This window comes from Mobula birostris, chromosome 31, assembly GCF_030028105.1.
Source record: "Mobula birostris isolate sMobBir1 chromosome 31, sMobBir1.hap1, whole genome shotgun sequence".
NCBI classification, from domain to species: Eukaryota; Metazoa; Chordata; class Chondrichthyes; order Myliobatiformes; family Myliobatidae; genus Mobula; species Mobula birostris.
The window spans coordinates 19,266,133-19,288,245 of record NC_092400.1 but is presented as its reverse complement, the minus strand read 5'-3'; the positions used below and the strand labels follow the sequence as shown (position 1 = coordinate 19,288,245).

The 22,113-nt window shown below is 41.4% G+C and overlaps 1 protein-coding gene and 1 long non-coding RNA gene across 4 annotated transcripts in view; one reads left to right on the top strand and one right to left on the bottom strand.

Annotated features, from left to right (window-relative positions):
* The window catches only part of setd1ba (SET domain containing 1B, histone lysine methyltransferase a), a 149,655-nt gene that overhangs the window by 44,308 nt on the left and 83,234 nt on the right, over nt 1–22,113 (top strand). For all 3 annotated transcript variants that reach the window (XM_072247764.1, XM_072247763.1, XM_072247762.1), the window contains one exon: nt 17,705–18,517. In XM_072247764.1, the coding sequence (XP_072103865.1) occupies nt 17,705–18,517 (813 nt within the window). The remainder of the gene's footprint in view (nt 1–17,704; nt 18,518–22,113) is intronic.
* The window catches only part of LOC140190867 (uncharacterized), a 28,831-nt gene continuing 23,809 nt past the window's right edge, over nt 17,092–22,113 (bottom strand). The window contains exon 4 of the long non-coding RNA XR_011883700.1: nt 17,092–17,412. This is a non-coding gene — a long non-coding RNA (uncharacterized lncRNA). The remainder of the gene's footprint in view (nt 17,413–22,113) is intronic.

Below are 22,113 nucleotides of genomic sequence, written 5' to 3'. Positions count from 1 at the left end.
CGACTCACAGGTGAAGTGTTGTGTAACTCCAGGTTAGGGTCTTGAAAAGATGGAAAGAGAGCTGTTTCCGAAGATGCAAGCAGAGGAGTCACCGTTAGGTGCCTTTAACCCTCCTAAGCTTCACCTTCACCATTCTCTGAATATTGAAAACAGTCAAACTATAATTGGGGCTGGCCAGTTCTCATACTAACAAGAAAGGCTAGTTCCGTGACAATGTTGAATTCACTGTAACCTGTAACATAGACCTGTAACATACCTATTCAGAAGATAAGATGCCTTGCCTTGAAGTTGTGGTAGACAACACTGGAACCAGGTAAGAGTTCTGACTGTGAATGGAATGGAAAACTAAAGTGACTGGAACTCAGCCACCCTTGGTGACTGAATGGAAGAACTCTGAAAAGCATTCATCCAAAATGTAAAACACAAATAAGAGATGCTGGAAGTCAAAGTAGTACAATATGCTGGAGGAACTCAGCAGATCAGGAGACAGCTATGGAAAAGAGTAAACAGTCCTAGTGAAAGGCTTGGGACCAATACATTGACTGTTCACCTTTCTCCATAGATGCTGAGTTTCTCCAGCATTTTATGTGTATTACCCAAAATGTTTCTGGTTTGTGCACTGTTGATTGAGACCATGTGAGTGCCGATGCAGTAGGTCAATTTGATAGAAATATAAGTGAATTGTTGTGTCACCTGGAGTTTGGGAAGGGGAAAAAGAGATGTTGTATCTCCTTTGGTTGCTTATTTTTTAAAAAGTGCTATTAAAGAGGGTGGAAATGCAAGAATGATTCTGGGAATTCTGGAAGGCACAGGCCATTGGAATGAAAGTGAAGGGAAGATATGTCAAGTCAAGTCAAGTCACTTTTTATTGTCATTTCGACCATAACTGCTGGTACATTACACAGTAAAAATGAGACAGTGTTTTTCAGGACCATGGTGCCACATGAAACAATACAAAACCTACACTGAACTATGTAAAACAACACAAAAACTACACTAGACTACAGATCTACCCAAGACTGCATAAAGTGCACAAAACAGTGCAGGCATTACAGTAAATAATAAACAAGACAATAGGCACAGTAGAGGGCAGTAGGTTGGTGTCAGTCCAGGCTCTGGGTATTGAGGAGTCTGATGGCTTGGGGGAAGTAACTGTTACATAGTCTGGTTGTGAAAGCCCGAATGCTTTGGTGCCTTTTGCCAGATTGGGAGGGAGAAGAGTTTGTATGAGGGATGCATGGGGTCCTTCATAATGCTGTTTGCTTTGCGGATGCATCACATTAAAGGCGGTGAAATTTTGGAGCATGATCTATTGAATGTGGATGCTGTTAATAGGGAAGGTAAAGAATGCTATTCTTGACCTGGGTTAAAGAAAAGAAGTGAGAGCTGAAGTAAAGGAATGGAATGGGTATGATTGAAAGACTGTGCAAGAACTGTCCATGCAGCTAGGAAATCATTCATTATCTTTCCAGACAAATTAAGTTACTAGTTACAGATCATTCAGGGGCTTGGGCATCACTGGCAAGGGTGTCATTTGCTACCCGTCACAAATTGAATTGTTTATTGGGCTATTTAAGGAACAGTGAATGATCAACTGAGCCTGGAGACAGCAGACTGGGTTAGAACAGTAGGAATCTTTCCATCAAGCTCTTCACTGCAGTAGCATGATGAGATTATTAGTCATGAATGTTTCCAGTGGTCTAATCAGTGGTGGTGATGGGACATTTAAAATATTTTGTAAGTATAAGTTGTAGAAGTTTCAGATGCAGCTGGTTGATTTAGAGGATCATTAAGATATTTGAGGTATCTTGAAGGTGGACAGTCTCTTTCTTATAATCTTTGGTTGAACTACATAAGAAATGTTTTCATGGGATCAGAATCAGGTTTAAAATCAGCAGCGTATGTTGTGAAATTTGTTGCAGTGAGGTAGTGTTCATGGGTTCAATGTCCATTCGGAAATCTGATGGCAGAGGGGAAGAAGCTGTTCCTGAATCATTTAGGCTCCTGGATATCCTCCTGATGGTAGCAATGAAAAGAGGGCGTGTCCTGGGTGATGGGGGATCCTTAATGATGGACGTTGCCTTTTTGAAGCTTCACTCTTTGAAGATATCCTGGATGCTGGGGAGGTTAGTGCACCTGATGGAGCTGACTGAGTTTATTTTGATCTTGTGCAATGTCCGCTCACCCCCAACCCCATACCAAATGGTGATGCCGCTAGTTAGAATGCTCTCCACGGTGCACTTGTAGAAATTTGCTCATGTTTTTGGTGACATACCAGTTCTCCTCAAATTCCTAATGAAATATAGCCGCTGGCTTGCCTTCCTTGTAGCTGCATCGATATGTTGGATCCTGGATAGGGCCTCTGAGATATTGACACCCAGGAACTTGAAACTGCTCACTCTTTCCACTTCTGATCCCTCTATGAAGACTGGTGTGTGTTCCCTCATGTTACCCTTTTTGAAGTCCACAATGAGGGCTTTGGACTCACTGACACTGAGTGCAAGGTTGTAGCTGCAACACCACTCAACTAGTAATACTGCTAATAGTGGCATTTCTTCTCCATACCTGTTTGCCCTGAAACTAAGAAGGCTGCTGAGGATCAATGTGGACACATGAACTAGACAGCCTGGGCAAGGATGGCAGATTTCCTTCCCAGAAGTACAATAGTATCTAAGTGATTTTTGCAACATTCTGGTAGTTTCATGGCTACTTGTTGCTGAAGCTGTATACTTATTTTAAATTTAAAATTTTATTGAACTATTGGATAAAAATTGCATAGTTGCCATAGTGAGATTTGAACTTTTGCCTCTTTATCAATGGGCCTGGACTTTAACTACTAGTCCTTGGCTAACATAATAATGCCCCAACTCTCTTGTACTTTTGTCTCAGCTTTGCATCAATGTAATCAGGTTCAGCAGACACCCTAATTGTATGCAACACACAGCAAAGTTGCTGGTGAACGCAGCAGGCCAGGCAGCATCTGTAGGAAGAGGTACAGTCGATGTTTCGGGCCGGGACCCTTCGTCAGGACTAACTGAAGTAAGAGCTAGTAAGAAATTTGAAAGTGGGAGGGGGAGGGATGGAGCCAAGAGCTGGACAGAGGGAGAAAAAGGAGAGAGAGAGAGAGGAAGAATGTGTGTATATAAATAAATAATGGATGGGGTACGAGGGGGAGGTGGGGCATTAGCAGAAGTTAGAGAAGTCAATGTTCATGCCATCAGGTTGGAGGCCACCCAGACGGACTATAAGGTGTTGTTCCTCCAACCTGAGTGTGGCTTCATCTTTACAGTAGAGGAGGCCGTGGATAGACATATCAGAATGGGAGTGGGAGTTGCGTAGGGAGCGATCCCTGCGGAAAGCAGAGAAGGGGGGAGGGAAAGATGTGCTTAGTGGTGGGATCCCGTTGGAGGTGGTGGAAGTTACGGAGAATAATATGTTGGACCCGGAGGCTGGTGGGGTGGCAGGTGAGGACCAGGGGAACCCTATTCCTAGAGGGGTGGCAGGAGGATGGAGTGAGAGCAGATGTGCGTGAAATGGGGGAGATGCGTTTGAGAGCAGAGTTGATGGTGGAGGAAGGGAAGCCCCTTTCTTTAAAAAAGGAGGACATCTCCCTTGTCCTGGAATGAAAAGCCTCATCCTGAGAGCAGATGCGGCGGAGACGGAGGAATTGCAAGAAGGGGATGGCATTTTTGCAAGAGACAGGGTGAGAAGAGGAATAGTCCAGATAGCTGTGAGAGTCAGTAGGCTTATAGTAGACATCAGTGGATAAGCTGTCTCCAGAGAAAGAGACAGAAAGATCTAGAAAGGGGAGGGAGGTGTTGGAAATGGACCAGGTAAACTTGAGGGCAGGGTGAAAGTTGGAGGCAAAGTTAATGAAGTTAACGAGCTCAACATGCGTGCAGGAAGCAGCGCCAATGCAGTCGTCGATGTAGCAAAGGAAAAGTGGGGGACAGATACCAGAATAGGTTTGGAACATAGATTGTTCCACAAAGCCAACAAAAAAGCAGGCATAGCTAGGACCCTTACGGGTGCCCATAGCTACACCTTTAGTTTGGAGGAAGTGGGAGGGGCCAAAGGAGAAATTATTAAGAGTAAGGACTAATTCTGCTAGACGGAGCAGAGTGGTGGTAGAGGGGAACTGATTAGGTCTGGAATCCAAAAAGAAGCGGAGAGCTTTGAGACCTTCCCGATGGGGGATGGAAGTATATAGGGACTGGACATCCATGGTGAAAATAAAGCGGTGGGGGCCAGGGAACTTAAAATCATCGAAAAGTTTTCAAAATTTTCGAAATCATCGAAAACCCTAATTGTATGTATTTGTGTATTCAAATAATTCAGGTATACTCTTACCTAGGTCAAAAATGGTACCCTGGATGCCAAATAATAGAAATGCAATATTATTGCACAAATACTCTAGAGAGAGTGGGATAAAATACCATCTTTGGGGAAAGTGAAGGAGGCTTTACTTTAATTCTGGTTCCTGCTACAATGAATCTGGCTCTGTTTGATGTTTACAGTTCAGTGTTAAGAATTGTACTTGAGAAATTAAGTGTGGTTTAGAACCACTCAATAGTTGAAATAAACAAAAAGGGCCTGGGATTTGTTCAGGAGGTTAGGCAGCTTGTTTGAAGAGCCTTGAGAAGATTATCTGCCATTAGAAATGAAGTTGGGTGAATGGCTGGAAGTATTCGTGTTCAAGTAACAATATGATGCTGTAAGGTCAAAACAGGATGGAAAGGAAGTAAAGAGCAAATCAACAGTAATTGTAAATAACTTCAGTGAAATCATTTTCTGTTGTTCTAATCTGAATTACGGTAACATATCTGAATATGTTACTGTAATCTCTGAGGACCTGACCTGGCCCTGGCATGTCGATACAGCTATAAGGAAGGCAGGTCAGCAACTATATTTCATTAGGAGTTTGAGGAGATTTGGAATGTCACTTAAAACATTCAAATTTCTGCAGATGTGTACAATGGAGAGCATTCATCTGGTATGGGGTGGGGGCAGGGTTGCTAACCTCCGTAGTATCCAGGACTGAATAGCCTCGTTCTGCTGTAACAATGCTATATGATTCTGCCCTGTGATTGTCACTGTCTTTGTATGCTATAGTAATTCCTGCAAAAGTGCTGCCGGTGCTGGTAATTTCTTCAGTCCATTTCTTTTTTATCTGCTCAATTGTGACAACAATTAGCAATAAAGCAGCTACCTTAGTATCACTTAACCCCTGACCATAAATCTTTTAGAAAAATATTGCACTATGCTTTTCTACTTTATGCTTTTCTACTTGGTAGAAGAGCAATCTACCATTTCTAACATTAGTTGGAGTTCAGTCCAAATTGTTTGTTTAATGTGTTTTATGCTTATAATTAACAAATACTAATTTTTAAATCGTATATTTGAAGTCAGTTTTGGCACATTGCATATCAGCTTTCAAAATATGTGGAAATTGGCTTGCTGAGTTGACAAAAGAACTACGTTTACATTGCGAGGTCAATTAAACATAGAGAAGCAAAGCTGGAAATTATTATTGAGGGTGAATCCATCATCACACGTTTCATATCTGTATAAACCCCTGCTTTTTGTGAAGATGCTCACTTCAGTTCCTCCAGTGTCATTTATTCTCCAATATCTTGCTCAGGCACCTGTAATTAATATGCAGGTCCCATTTGGGAACATTGGCAGACTATTCAGTTTCAGACACAACACACATCCAAGTCCTGACCTGCCGTTCACAATAGATTTGCAGGCCCAACATACCTAGTCCAGGAGTTTTAGTTTGGTCTTCCTTGCTCAGGATCAACGATTATGAGATTCTGCAGATTTTTGTGTTGTGTACTGGGTTAACTTAATAAGCCATTGAGAAAGGGCTTAAAAAAGAAGGGCATTTCCTAGCTATATTGAATAGATTGTGTAGTGTTATTGAGCTAATACAGTGCATTTGTTTACATTATTCTGTTTCAATTCTAATGACGATCTAGACAACTTTACAAGCAGTACTCATTTAGCGATACAGTGCGGAGTAGGCCCTTGCACCCTTCAAGGCACGCCACCCCAGACAACCCCGATTTAACCCTAACCTAATCACGGGATCGTTTACAATGACCAGTTAACCTACCCTGTACGCCTTTGGACTGTGGGAGGAAACTGGAGCCCCTGGGAAAACCCACGCATTGCACAGAGAGGGCATACAAGAGATTAATTCTGATTCCTGCATTGAACACTTTTGGTCGCCCCACTATAAGAAGGATGTTGAGGTTTTGGAGAGGGTGCAGAAGAGGTTTACCAGGATGCTGCCTGGTTTAGAGGGCATGAGCTATCACGAGAGGCTGGGTGAACTTGGCTTGTTTTCTCTGGAGGGTCAGAGGCTGAGGGGAGAACCAGTTCGGAGTTACAAGATTATGAGAGACTCAGGTAGAGGGGACAGAGAGCATCTCTTTGGTGTGAGTAGAATTATCTGCAGCTTAATGTGAAAAAGACTAAGGAGCTGGTGGTGGACCTGAGGAGAGCTAAGGTACCGGTGACCCCTGTTTCCATCCAGGGGGTCAGTGTGGACATGGTGGAGGATTACAAATACCTAGGGATATGAATTGACAATAAACTGGTCTGGTCAAAGAACACTGAGGCTGTCTACAAGAAGGGTCAGAGCTGTCTCTATTTCCTGAGGAGACTGAGGTCCTTTAACATCTGCCGGATGATGCTGAGGATGTTCTACGAGTCTGTGGTGGCCGGTGTGATCATGTTTGCTGTTGTGTGCTGGGGCAGCAGGCTGAGGGTAGCAGACACCAACAGAATCAACAAACTCATTCGTCAGGCCAGTGATGTCATGGGGATGGAACTGGACTCTCTGACGGTGGTGTCTGAAAAGAGGATGCTGTCCAAGTTGCATGCCATCTTGGACAATGTCTCCCATCCACTACATAATGTGCTGTTTGGGCACAGGAGTACATGCAGCCAGAGACTCATTCCTGCCTATGGCCATCAAACTTTACAACTCCTCCTTTGGAGGGTCAGACGCCAATAGGCTGGTCCTGGACTTATTTCCTGGCATAATTTACATATTACTATTTAACTATTTATGGTTTTATTACTATTTAATTATTTATGGTGCAACTGTAATGGGGATCAATAAAGTATGACTATGACTATCTCTTTCCCGGGGTTGAAATGTCTGATACCAGAGAGCATGCATTGAAGGTGGGAGGGGGTAGGTTCCAAGGGGGTATGAGGGGTAAGTTTTTTACTCAAGTTGTGGATGCCTGCAGCACGCTGCCTGGTATGGTGGTAGAAGCAAACACATTAGAAGCTTTTAAGAGACATTTGGATAGACGCATGGATGTAAGGATGATGGAGGCATATAGACATGGTGTAGATAGGAGGGATTAGTGTTTGGGTGTTTTTGATTTGATTTTTTGACACAACATTGTGGGCTGAAGGGCCTGAGATGTTCCTGCGCTGTACTCCATATTCGAGGGTGGGTCGTAAACCATGTCTGACCTTATTTATGATGGAAGGCAGATTGTTAATGAAGTAACTGAAGGTGGTTGAGCCTGGGTGACAATGCAGGAAAAAGAGGGAATGTAATTTCTAGTATGTTTCTCTCTTTTTATTCTGTTGGTTGGAATATACTATTTTCTACTGTGTAGAGGTGGGACTTGCTTAACATATATAAATTTGGGCTTTCACGGTGACTGTGGAAAACATGAATTGATGATGACTGGAAACTTGGCTGTGAATGGGAACTAGGAGCTAAAACGCTGTACGAGCTAGATGCTGCTTATTCTTTCAGGACTCTTTGTGGGACAGGAGGCTTCCTACTGGTTCCCTATGGATTTGTTTGGCTCTGCTAGTCCTGATCAACACCCTGATTCCTTTATCTGCACACTTTCTCCATCTCTCTCCCACAGACCTTCCAGTTTCAGACTAGTCCTGCAGGGTTCATCAGCTACAACACGAAACAGGGGCAATAAAGTTAGCGGCTCTACACTACTTTTGTCAGAATGATTCCATTGCTGACTTTGGTCTATTTTCCATCTCCTTTCTGCTTACTCACACTTCCTATTTTCCCATTAATATCAAGTCTTTGAATCTTACTTCAGTAAACAAATAACATTATGAGTTAATAGATGATCATACTTCTTTGGTGGTATACTAAACTTCAAATCCTTCATGATTGTTTGAGTTAACACCTATCCATATTGTCGATGAATCTTGCTGTCATATATTAATATGTTATTCTCATCATTAGTCATGGAGAAACCCCTTCATGCTTCTAGCTCTGATGGTGCAACAATCCCTGTTTCTTTAAGTAGGTTAAATATACAAAGTTAAAATTTTATGTACATTGCACACAGGCAGGCCCTAGGTTATGTAAGGGTTCTGTTCTGTGAACTCTTTGTAAACCAGTTGTTCCATTAGTAAGAAATGAACAATATAGTGAAGGTTGATTTCCACGAAGGTTTCGGTTATTGCCTCCCCCTCTGGAGTTACAATATTACAGAATCAGAATGTTCCACATTTAGTGGCAAGAATCAATTGCTGGATTAAATATGTAATAGTTGTCAATAGAAGTGATTTGCCTTGTCACTTTCTGAAGCAGATCTCTTAAGTGGCCTCCCACTGTGAACTGGCAGCTAGTTTTTAAAAACAATGTGGGAGGTTATGTATAAACAGTCTTTGAAGATTGGTTGCCTTTTGTATTAACAAGTTACTAGACCTTTTCCATACTCCTGAAGATGTTTACGTTCCAGTCTTCAAGAGTGTTTAATGTCATTTCCAGTACACAAATGTAAGGGAGAACGAAACAATTGTTACTTCAGATCCCATGCAGCATAATAAAACATAATAAGACAAAGAACACAGTGATAAAAAATACAATACAGATAAATACATAAGGTAGCTTATATATACGTTGATTGTGTGTACCTAAAATAATACAAGGTGTAGAGTGTCTGTACATGCAGTGACTTTGATAGAAAGTGATAAAGTAGTAATGGTGGGGTGGGTTAGTGGCTGGAGATGTCGATCAGCTTTGCTGCTTGGGAAAATTAACTTTTTTTAGATTGGAGCTCCAGGCATGGATACTATGTGAAAAGATATTTTAAAAATTTCTGGGAGAAGTTATATTCCCTTGGACTCTGGATTCCATTGTCCTTTCATCCCTCCCCACTAGTCTCCCTCCTAGCACATATTGCTGCAAGTGACAGAAATGCTACACCTGCCATTGACCCCCTCCCTCACCTCCATTCAGGGCCCCAAACAGTCTTTCCGGTTGAGGCAACTCTTCACTTTTGAATCTTTTGGGGTCGTCTAGTGTATCCAATGCTGGCGGATGTGGCCTTTTCTACATTGGTGATACCCGACGTAAATTGGGGGAGCACTTTGTCGAGCAACTCCTCTCTATCTGCAAAAAGCGGTATTTCCTGGTGGCCAACCATTTTAATTCCTAACTCTATTCTTGTTCCAATATATCGGTCCACGGCCTCCTCTTGTGCAACGAAGAGGCCAACCTCGGGGTGGGGGAGGGGCAACCCCTCATTTTCCATCCAACTAGCCTTCAGCCTGATGGCATGATCATCAATTTCTACTACTGGTAATTTTTCCCCTCCCCTTTCCTTATTCTATACCCCAAACTGGCCTTTAACCTCTTCTCCTCATCTGCCCATGGTGTCCTTCCTCCTTCCCTTTCTCCCATAATTTACTCTCATCTCCTATCAGATTCTTTCTTTTCTAGTCCTTTGCTTTTTCCACTTATCACCTCCCAGCTCCTTACTTCATCTTCTCCCCACCCCTTCCCTCACCCACCTGGCATTACCTGTCACTTAGCTTGTCCTTCTTCCCTTCTCCTTACCTTTTTATTCTGCCATCTTCTGCCTTCCTTTCTAGTCCTGAAGAAGGGTCTTGATCTGAAAAGTTACCTGTTTTATTTATTTCCATAGATGCCATCTGATCTGCTCTGTTCCTCCAGCATTTTGTGTGTTGCTCTGGATCTCCGCAAGTCTGGTCTTCCGTAACCTAGTGAGCCCTTGTGTTGGAATAACAGATGATGCAAGGATTACTGACAATCTTGTTAATTATTACTAGTAGATGGTCTTTGCTGGCTCTTGATTGCTAGTTCATCTGTTACAGTTTGAAGTGTTGAGCAGAAGGATTAGCTTTGACAGATAGGATGCAGGTTTTGATTACAAGGCGGCTATTCAAGTTAAAACATTTGTCTACATGTAACTGGAAAAATGATCTGTCACCAGACATGTCAGCTGTAGTGCGTTTGTAGATTATCTTGGAATTAGTTGCAACTGGTGTAGTGCCAGACGGGGCTGTCTGCATTGAAATTTATTTTGTACCTCTGCCACATTTACAGCACATCATTATTAATTGTGTTTCATCTCAACACTGTTTTTCCCATTGCACAATTAAGGAAATGTTTTGCTGGCGGCTGGCAGAGGTATGGTGCAATATCTAGTGCAATTTTTGTAAGGAAATTTGAGGACCTGGCTGCCTCCAAACGGTGCCAAGATTAGGCAGATTCTTGGCCGGCAGATGCTATTCCACTGATAAGTTTAAAACAAAACGCACAAAACATTGAAGGAAAGGGATTATAATGATGATCTTAAGTTGAAATGTTTGTTTGGCTCAGAGAAATGGTAGTTTGTAAAAATTTGCACATGACAGTTGTGTAGTTGTTGTTAATAAAAAGGATATTTGAATGAACAACACACACACAAAATGTTGGAGGAACTCGGCAGACCAGGCAGCATCTAATGAAAAGAGTACAGTCGATGTTTTGGTCTGAGACCTTTCATCAGGACTGGAGGAAAAAAGATGAGTCGGAGTTAGAAGGTGGGAGGGAGGGGGAGGAAGAAACACAAGGTGATAGGTAAAACTGGGAGGGAGAGGGGTATGAAATAAAGAGCTTGGAAGTTGACTGGTGAAAGAGATACAGGGGGAGGAGCATCAGAGGGAGGTGATGGGCAGGTAAGGAGGTGAGGTGAGAATGGGAATGGGGAATGGTAAAGGGCTGGGGGTGTGTGGTTGGGGGGGGTGCTCTACGTTGGATCTCACCAATGTACAGATTCCCCCACCCCCCACCCCACCTTCTTACTTCTGATTCCTCATTTTTTTTTCTCTCCTGTCCTGATGAAGGATTTTGGCCTGAAACATCAACTGTACTCTTTTCCATAGACGCTGCCTGGCCTGCTGAATTCCTCCAGCATTTTGTGTGTGTTGGTTGGATTTCCAGCATCTGCAGATACTTTCTTGTTTGTCATTTCAATGAACATCCAGTTTTTGTAAACAAGCAAAATGATAAGAGTGATGTAGTATTGTTATAAAGAGTGTTGATGAAACTCTGCAGCATCCGGTTAAAAAGCAACCGTCCTGAATAGCAATCTCACTAGAACAGGGGTCCCCAACCTTTTTTGCATCGCGGACTGGTTTAATATGGACAATATTCTTGCAGACCGGCCGACGGGGGTGGGGGGATGTGGTGTTAATCACGACCGGAACATAGGTGATAAGTCACTTATAAGTGGCTAATACACTCAATTTTGTTTCTAAGGGGGTTTATCTAACAAATTTAATATTAAAAACACAGCGCATATTTTCCTCGTATGAATATAGTGATGTCGCCTCTGATCTGGGCAGATAATTACGTGCTGAGCGGCACCTAATTAATTAGCTTGTTTATTTTGGTGTTTTTCTTAAAGGTGTGCCGGGTGCGTTCTGGCCACCGCTGCATTCTTCGCAGCCCGGAAGTTGGGGACCACTGAATTATAAGTCACTTATAAGTCAATAGCATCATAACATTTTAAGTAATGTTTGGATATTAAACACAGCGCATATTTTCCCTGTATGAACATATAAAATCATTGCAACACACCAGTATCGCTGAATCAGTGGGAGCCCTGGGCTTATTTTCCTGCAACAACACGGTCCTATCGAGGGGTGTTGGGAGACAGCGATACCCGAAGTGGGTTCCTTATGTCCAGTCTATTCCGCAATTTAGTTTTCATTGAATTCATTGCAGAAAACTTCGCTTCACAGCGATACGATGTTGGAAATGGAAGCAACGTTTTCAGTGCTTGTGTGGCTATCTCAGGATATTCAGCCTTGACTTTGATCCAGAATACTGGCAGAGATGTTATGTCAAACATAGTTTTCAGCCCGCCGTCATTTGCAAGCTGGAGGAGTTGATCTTTTTCCCATGCTGACATGGAATATTCACCGGAAACATTCACAAATGGGTTTGCACGTTCGTTTGCACGTCTTCGGTCACTGATGACCTCGCGTGCGTTAAAGTTCAACAGTGGGCGTGACAGGGAATGAGGAAAGGTGCAGCTGACTCATATCGTTTCATATTGCCAAATCATGTCATTTCCTCGCGGCCCGGTGGTTGGGGACAGCTGCACTAGAAATACAAACATGAGTGTTGGTAAATTTAGCTTAATGGCAATATGCGGGTTCAGTCTGGCTGCTGTCTGTAGGGAGGTTCTGCGTTCTCCCCGTTAGTGCATTGATTTCATCCGGGTGCTCTGGTTTCCTCAAACGTTCCAGAGATGTAAGGGTGAGGAGGTTAATTTGTCACATCGGTGTAATTGGGCGGCGAGGGCTTGTTGGGCCAGAAGGGTCTGCTAATGTGCTGTAATTCTAAATAAAAAATAAATAAGCTCTAAAAGGTTTCGGACTTAAATGTATCCTATCCAGCAAAATGAGGGCAAATTTATTGTTTATTGTATGTTATGTAATTTGAGATTCTGCCTAAAATGTCCTCCCATATGGATTTATTATGTAATCTAGCAGAGCTTTTTAGAGTAATTAATTTTGACTTTATTTACTTTAGTTTAAAATTGGAAAACCCATCAAAATACCTGAAGCATTGCCAAATGAAACTTGTACTTTAGGGTGGGATGCTTTATTCCCTTGTTCCACTGGTGTCCTATCATTTCTATTGATCAAATTGCATGGAAATTTTAGAGAATCAATTGTTACCCAAACAAATATTCCCATTGTTCTCTCCAAGTTGGAATAGGCCCCTTGAGCTGGTTTAGCCATTCACCATGATCGTGGCTAATCCTCTTTGTCTTGCTCTATCTGGTGATACTTTTTATATTTAGAGTTTCTCAACTTTTAGCTTGCTGGCTGATGAAGTTCAATAGCTGATTATAATTGTTCTTGCATTTATATTTCGTAGCTTGTTGATTCTCCTTTGTGTATTACTGATCTGGAGGTCTGGAAAATCCATATTGGCATTACTCACACATCAAAGATAAATCAAAATCTCAAAATCTGTTTGCAGCAGCTCCCCTGATATCTGGATGTTATTAATGAATTGCATTATGAATTTTCCATAGGCTCGAAAGCAAAACAAAGCTTTAGTTAATAAATTTGTTTCTATTAATGGTCCCACTGGAAATGAAAATTTGGAAGATGTAAAACAGGGTATTAATTCACTTTTATCCAATTTATACTATTTATGTCGCTATCGCATCCTGAGATTACAACATTACAACATGCCTATGTGTAAGAGCAGAAATTAGTGTGAGAAACAAACTTTTAAAAAATATATTTACATCAGCTAAATTGGATATATTCCATTCATTGTGCTGCTGATGAATACTTAGTACTGAATTTGAATTACTGCTTCAATGTCTGTTATTAAATCTATTTCGTTTTGATCAGTGGTTCCTAATTTTTTTTGGGTTACAGTCCCCTTGGCTCCCAGACTACATTCCCAGCACACCCCTCTCCCTTTCCAGCGATTGCATAAAAACTGAGGAATTTTGAATTACAATGCACAGTGAAAGAAAATTCATTGCAAATTCAAAGCAGTGACAAATAATTGCAAAAATTATTCAAATCTATTTAAAGCTACAAACAAAATTATTTCCTTAGTTACTGTAAAACAATTTTCATCAACAATTTTAGAGTGTAGTAGTCCAACTATTCACTACTTCAAACAACAGGAATTCTGCAGATGCTGGAAATTCAAACAACACACGTCAAAGTTGCTGGTGAACGCAGCAGGCCAGGCAGCATCTGTAGGAAGAGGTGCAGTTGATGTTTCAGGCCGGGACCCTTCGTCAGGACTAACTACTTCATTGCTTTTTCACCTTTCAATGAGATGGGTGGGCTTGGTGCAGTGATATCAGCTTCTCAACATCAGGCTGAATGTCAATCAGGAGTCTCAGATCTCTACGTTCAGTAGTTTGCAGTTTATTTAGTTGCTTTGAGAGTAGTTGGGTGACTGCACTGAAATCGTGCTCTACTAAATATGATGTTGGGAAGGCAAAGAACATTTTGGACCTTTTTTCAATAGTGCAGGACAGCGTTTGTAGATTTCTTTCTGCCTCCAAAAGTCGTGGTATAATCTTTTGAACTTCACCTTCAGCTCAGTCATGTTTTAGTCAGATCAGTTCTTCCTCCATCCTTCCTGTTAATTCCTCATTACAAGTGTACAGGAATGGATTTAATCTCCAATCTGGAACTTGGATCAAGAGATATCCTGAAATCTGTCAACATACCTTTATGAAGTTCACCCAGTTGAGCACAGAGTACTTGAAGATCATCATCTGGTACCCTTTCTGTTTCTTTTCCCACTCATAGTGGCTCAGAAATTGGAAAAAGGTCATGATGACCACTGTTGCACTCAAATAGGGTTAACTTGGACAGAAATTTCTAGATGACTGATTTGACTTTGATATGATTCACATAATTTCCTTGCAAATGAAGATTGCTTTTATTAAGCTTTGCGAATATTTCTGACAAATAAGCAACGTCATGCCTGATATTCTTGAGTTGATTACTAAATGGAGAATTCGAATCTGGTAAGGAAACACCAATGTCCTTAAACAGAAAGTCCTACAAAAAATAATAGATACAGCCCAGTCCATCATGGATAATACCCCTCTACCACTGAGCACATCTACGGGGAGTGCTGTCGTAGGAAAGCAACATCCATCAGCATGGACCTCCACCAACCAGGCCATGCTGTCATCTTGCTGCTGCCATCGGGAAGAAGGTACAGGAGCCTCAGGACCATACCACCAGGTCAGGAACAGTTAATGCACCTCAACCATCAGGCTCTTGGACCAGAAGGGATAACTTAACTTCACACCCTGCCCATCACTGAACTGTTCCCACCACCTGTAGCTCACTTTCAAGGACTCTTCATCTCACGTTCCTTATTTGTTGCTTGCTTATTTATTAGTTTGTTTTGTATTTGTACAATTTGTTGTCTTTTGCTCATTGGTTATTTGTCCATACTGTTGGGTGTAACCTTTCATTGATTCTATTATGTTTCTTGGATTTTCTGATATGCTGCAAGAAAGCAAATCTCAGGATTGTATATGGTGACATATGTGTAGTTGGATAAACAAACTTTGAATACTTAGTTTTTTTGTGACAAGATGTTATCTGTGATATACATAATTAATGGTATGTATGTAAGGGACATCTTTTTTCAAGAAAGTAATAACCCCATGGGGGGGGGGTGTCCATCATTGGTGTTGCCCCTGCTGTTGTATAAGCAAGAATGTTGGTAAGCAGAATGTTCTGCTCCTTGAAAGATTGTTCAACAACCTGAAATATTGACTCCCACTTCATATCTTTTTTGCAGTCCCCTTGCAAATAACAGACTTGACCCTTGCTTTCATCTTTATGAAGCGAACATAACCAAAAAGCAAAGATTCATTGCCTGGCAAAGTTGATTCATCCAACTGCAGAGCACATTCTGTTGTCCCATGTATGTTGCACAATCTGTCTTCCACATTCTCAGACATTTCATCTATTCGCCTTTGAACAGAGTTGTCGCTGAGTGGAATCATTTTAATTATTTGGCTGGTGACTTATGCAAATCCATACTCAGAACCTCCCTTACTGCTGGCAGAATCAGTTCTTCTCCAATTGTATGACACTTTCTAGACTTAGCAAAGAGCAATAAAATGTGATATAAAGCATGCGCATAAACCACCACTGTTTTGTTGTGAAGTACTGTCAAACAAGATTTGATGTACTTTCTGTTTCTGAAAGTTTTCACGGAATGCCTGGAAATAAGCCAAGTTCTTGTTTGCTTTGTCAGAGTATATTCTCTTCAAATGTTCAAAGAGCCTGGATGGTTTAATTCCCTCATTTGGGAAAAAAAATCTTTTTCACACTACAGACACATAGGCGACTCCTGGTTGCTTGATGCTAGCATAAATCCTTATTTCAAATGCTGCACACTGTAGTGTCTACAATACTTTTTTATTTGGTCTGCTTCTGACATTCTTCATTAATGACCACAGCCAATCACCTATTGTTTAGGTTCAACCTCATGCGCTGCGATCAATAAAGGGGAAAGTTATGATGTCATCATAGCTCAGGCAAAAACCTGACTCTGCCTGAAGATATTTAAAGTGGGGCAGCGATATCTCAATTGGGCCGTGGTCTAGGCAGATTCAGTCAGGTCCATTCTAAATGGCAGATTCTGAATTTTACCCCATTGAATGTCATAACCTAATTCACAGGAATTGCATCACTGTGTGAATAGATCATGGGAATTGTACTAGCTAATTGTATTACAGTGGTGAACGGCAATAATATGCGGGCTGGGGCCAGAAATGGTACAGTTTTTTACAGTCCAGGTTTCTCATGATATGTCAAATAGCAAAGTGTCACAGTACTTTTCAACACGCTCCGAGCAAAGTCCAAGAGAATGCTGGGTCAGCAAGAGATAAGGTGATCATTGTAATCAATTATGAGGTGCTGAGGATCAAATGCTTATGATAAGTATTTTATTTCTTAAATTAGACCTGTAATCCCTCAGGTGCCCCCCCCCCCCGTCCCCTTTATCTTTATCATTCCCTCAGAAACTTCCACCACTCGGGGGGGGGGGGGAGAAGGGGGTTGATATTGCCCACTTTAGTAACCATTGTTCTAGGGCATTAGAATAATGCAGAAGAAAACAAGGACACGGACATTTACTATCTGTAACTACAAAACATTAAGCTAATTCAAGACACGGGAGTCCGAAATTACTTCGTTCTTTATTTTAAGTGAGGTGCACACACATCACTTGGTAGTGTGATGACAAATTTATTTATACAGTTAACCTGTAATGAATTATTTAAATGAACAAGAATGCTTAATCAAAAAAATATACATCTACACAAGATTATTCAAATATTACTGAAATATTAAATGCACAACACTAGCTAATAAAAAAAAGTCCTTAGTCATTGGTTTTTCAACAGTCTGTTGTAGTGGAGCCAAGATTATGACGGGCTACAAGGTGTTATCTTTATGCTTCTTTCTTCTCCAAATTTGTTGTTCCCTTTAACATTGATGCAGCTTTCCCTGGCAAGTTTTGTCATTCTAAATGCTGCCAAGTTCCTAGAAGTGTTCGGAAGGAAGGATAACTCTTCTTTATTAAGTAATCTGCAATAAATATTACAAAATATAAATCAAAGAAATAACAAGGAATAAAATGACGATTGCAGAGTTTGTAAAATAAATTATATTTTCAGGAATCAATAAGTAATACTATGATAAAAATATAAGTTTTCATTTCTAAGCTCTCAGATCTTTTCAAGTTAAAGGATGCAATCACTGTGCGTATCAAAGAAAAAATGATTTAAAAAGATGTATATATTTACGTGTATTTTCCTTGTTAAATAGTTTCTCTAAAAGGGTTTTTAAATTTGTTTTTGTTTCTATCTTGTTTTGGCAGGCTCACCAGTCATCGGGGGAGGACATGGAGATATCAGATGATGAAACGAATGCGAGTCCAATAGCCAGTGCAGAACGTTCAGAAACTATAGTGGTCAGCTCTTCGGCTTCGGCGATACCTATACCACCACCCGGATTCCATCCGCTACCCCCACCTCCACAAGCAGGATTTCCATTGCCACCACCTCTTCCTCCCCCTCCCCCGCCTCCAACGCATCCCACTGTTTCTGTTCCACCCCCTCCACTTCCAGCTCGGCCAGACCTGTGCCCTCCTGGAGTGCCCCCTCCTCCCCCACCCCCACCCCCACCACCTCCGCCTCCTCCACCACCTCCCCCTCCCCTGCTTCCTCACCTGCATCCTTTCCCTCCCAACATGTATCCGATGATGTCCATGGACCTGATGAACTGCATAGGCAACCAGTGGGGAAGCATGCAAATGTCTTTTCAGATGCAGACTCAGATGTTGAGCCGTATGATGCAAGGCCAAGGGCCGTCCCCTTACCCGCCTTTCATGGCTGGCGGTATGACTCTGCAGTTTGGCAATGTGCAACCATACCGTCCATATCTGATCAACTCAAGTCTTGCTCATGGTCTGCCGTGGACTCCATTGCCAAAGTTTGATCCCACAGTCCCACCTCCTGGATATGAAATCAAGAAAGAAGATCCTCACAAAGCCACCATTGATGGAGTCTTGCTGGTGGTCATGAAGGAACTTAAGAACATAATGAAGCGAGACTTGAACCGCAAAATGGTTGAGATGGTGGCTTTTAGGACTTTTGATGAATGGTGGGAGAGGAAAGAACGCAAAGCAAAGGTAAATGTTTATTTACATGTGCCTTTTGGTATTAAAACTTACTGCATTTTGTGGCAATGTTGAGTATTTTTATTGCCTTTAATTTTAATTCTGGCTCTGATCAATTGCCCTCCTTTATTTGCTTAAAGCTTTGGTACTTGTAAACTATTTAAAGTGAATGTTTTAGAGAATACACAATGATACTGCAGGATTGCTCCCTTGCTGATCTTCAGAGGATACATTTAATATGGGAATTTTAGACACAGAGTTATTGCTTCATGTGCTGCGATCTTTGCAGATAATTGTCCAATAAACCATTCTTACAATGGTTGGATACCGCTATTGAAAATGTCAGTGCAGTTACTTGCTCATATCAATCAGTAAATATATTAGAGGCTAGACTTTCTAATTGGTGTTATCATAATTATGTAATAATTAATTTCTTCTATATCATTTGATATTTTATAATTGCAGAGCTATTTCTTAGCACTGACTGTGATCATTCAGTCAGCAATTGTGTAGTATTGCTGCAGTAGTTTGGACTAGGAAATTACTTCACAGTACAACTCTGCAGCAGGCTAGTATGTCATCAGCACAGACCAACGGAGAGAGGAAATCAAAAATATAGCCAGAATGGAAGGAACAAATTGCTGGGCAGGATATGTATAATTAATTAAATAGCTGTGTCATTTTAGGATTGTTACATTGTTCTTGAATATGTCGGTTGTTTGTAAGGGCATCTGGCAAGACCCTCCCCCCCCCCGGTTTATTTTAATATTGTTTTATTAGTTGAATTTGATCGTTTCTATGTGTCCTGCTTGACAGCCAATATGCTACTGCTGTGAAATGCATGTTAATATCAGGCTACTGTGTGAGGTATTTATTAGTCAGAGAAATTAAGATGTGAGGAACTGAAATGAACCAAACTGCGAGCTACAAGTAAGTTGAGCTAGATTCCAATTGGCCAAATCCAATGGATTGCGGTCAGCTTTGAGTTTAAAATCCCTCTAAGTATTAAAATAAAGGTTCATTAGAAAGATTGTAGTGATAATTAATTGTAATGACAAGTAATGTACAACACCGCACATTAAAGAGCTTACACGCAGGTATCTTTCACTCCTTCGAAATGGTTCGGAAACAGATATACTGAGGGATTACCTAAAAGAATAATGAGATGTCGATGTATTAAAGCAAATGGAAATGTTTCCTTGCTGTTCTCCTGGCAGCTGTTTTCTCGCATTGACTTCAGTGAGGCCAGAACACATGGCACCTGCTCAGCAGACAGATTTCTCGGTCGTGAGCTGAGATAGCAGTGAAGGTCTGTGCTGCCCCACTGGACTCCACGGAGAGTCCACGTGCAGATTGTGGGGGCAGGCAGGCGCGCGGTCGCTCGCATGCAGTTCAAAGTAAATATACAACTCTGAGATTCGGTTTCTTGCAGGCATACTCAGAAAATCAAAGAAACAGAATAGAATCAATGAAAGACTGCACCCAACAGGTTGGACAAACAACCAGTGTGCAAAAGTTGACAAACTGTGCAAGTACAAAAAGAAAAAAAATAAATAATAATAAATAAATAAGCACTAAGTATCCGGAACGTGAGACGAAGAGTCCTTGAAAGTGAGTCCATGAGTGATGGGGCAAGTGAAGTTCAGTGAAGCTATTCACACTGGTTCAAGGCCTGATGGTTGAGGGGTAATAATTATTCCTGAACCTGGTGGTGTAGATCCTGAGGCTCCTGTGCCACCTTCCTAATGGCGGCAGTAAGAAGAGACCATGGCCAGGGTGGTGGGGCTCCTAGATGATGGATGCTGCTTTCCTGCGACAGCGCTCCATGTAGATGTCCTCAATAGTGGGGAGGGTTTTACCCATGATGGACCAGTCCATATCCACTACTATTTGTAGAATTTTCCATTAAAGGGCATTGGCATTTCCATATCAGGGAGTGATGCAATCAGTCAATATACTCCCCACTATAAAGTATGTCAACGTTTTAGGTGATGGAAGATGGAAAGTATAAAGCAAGATGCTGTTTCAAATTTGAGCCAGTGTAGTGTATAAATTTGGGACTTCTATGAAGAAAGAGGTCAAATTTAACAGGTTGACACTCCAGAGGAAAGATCTGACTCCAAGTAAGTGTAAGGCCTAATACACCCAGTGGCTACTTTATTAGGTACATCAGTGCACCTGCCCATTAATGCAAATATCCAATCAGCCAATCATGTGCAATAACTCAATGCATAAAAACATGCAGGCATAGTCGAGAGGTTCATTTGTAGCTCAGGCCAAACACTGGAGTGGGGAAGAGACGTGATCCAAGTGACTTTGATCATGGAATGATTGTTGGTGGCAGACAGGGTGACTTGAATAACTCAGAAACGACAGATCTCCTGGGAGTTGCATGCATACCAGCCTCTACAGCAGGGTTTCTCAACTGGGGTTCCGCAAGAAGTTGCTGGAGATCATTATTCAAAAATATAAACTGGGGTTCTGCGAGAGATTGTCATTTAAAAAAAAAATCATTTTAGCACTGGCAGTGGTGAACAGAGATGGAGCAGCCTTGTTAACAATCTCATTAGAGGTCTCAGGCCAGTATGGCTGTGCACAATAGGACCATGTTTATTTGGTTGACTCCATTCTCAGTTTTTGACGAGGGATAGGGGAGGCCATTGATGATTGGTGAGCGTTGTATTGCAGGGGAGGGAGGATGGTCGGCTGATAATTGATGAGTGCTGTATTGCGTGGAGGGAAGGACAGTAGGCTGATGAGTGTGAATTGCACTTTCCAAGCATTGAGTGGACTTGCCCAATTTGGCTGTGACCATCTTCAGAGTCATTTCACTGCTCTAGACCAACGACAGATGTAAAAATAATCCATCTTCACAATGAAAGCTACTAATCAATGGGTTTTACCAAGTTGTCCCATTCCATTGTGCCTAGTCTGTGGCAAACAACAAGCACAGGTTTCACATGCTAGGCCTATATTTGAGCCTGATCATGTTACTTAGTAAGAAAAAGTTTTTTCAAAGTCATGTACAGAATTTTGTCTTAGGCTATGTTTTTATTCATATTGCTTCGGCTTTTGGTTTTTGATAACTACTATTCAACATTGTCAATAAATCTTCAAGTTGCAAATAGCTTTAATTAAAATCAATTTACAACCTTAATTTAAATTAAATCTACTCAGCCTACCTTTTGCAAAGTTAAATCCCAGTTTGGCTTAAGCCAGTTATTTAACAGAAATTTGTTAAGTTTGCCTTATGAGTTTTTAAAATTAATGGAAGAGAAAGAAAGCGATTACTTTCAAGAAAAGTAAGCTGAGCTTAACTACCTGTTTTTTTCAAGAAAGGTTGGCTAAAAATTCATTCTCTACTCATAAGAGCAATGACAATTATTTTTGGATGATTATATCTACAATTTACTGAAGACACTAACGCACTGTGAGCTGTAGATATAATAATTCTTATGTAGGGGTACCCTGAGACGTAAAAATTATTTCAAGGGTTTCTCCGTGGCAAAAGGGTTGAGAAAGGCTACTCTAGAGCGCAAAAAGCTGTAGATATCCAGTGAGCAGCAGTTCTGTGTGTGAAAACACCTTACTAATGAGAGAGGTCAGAG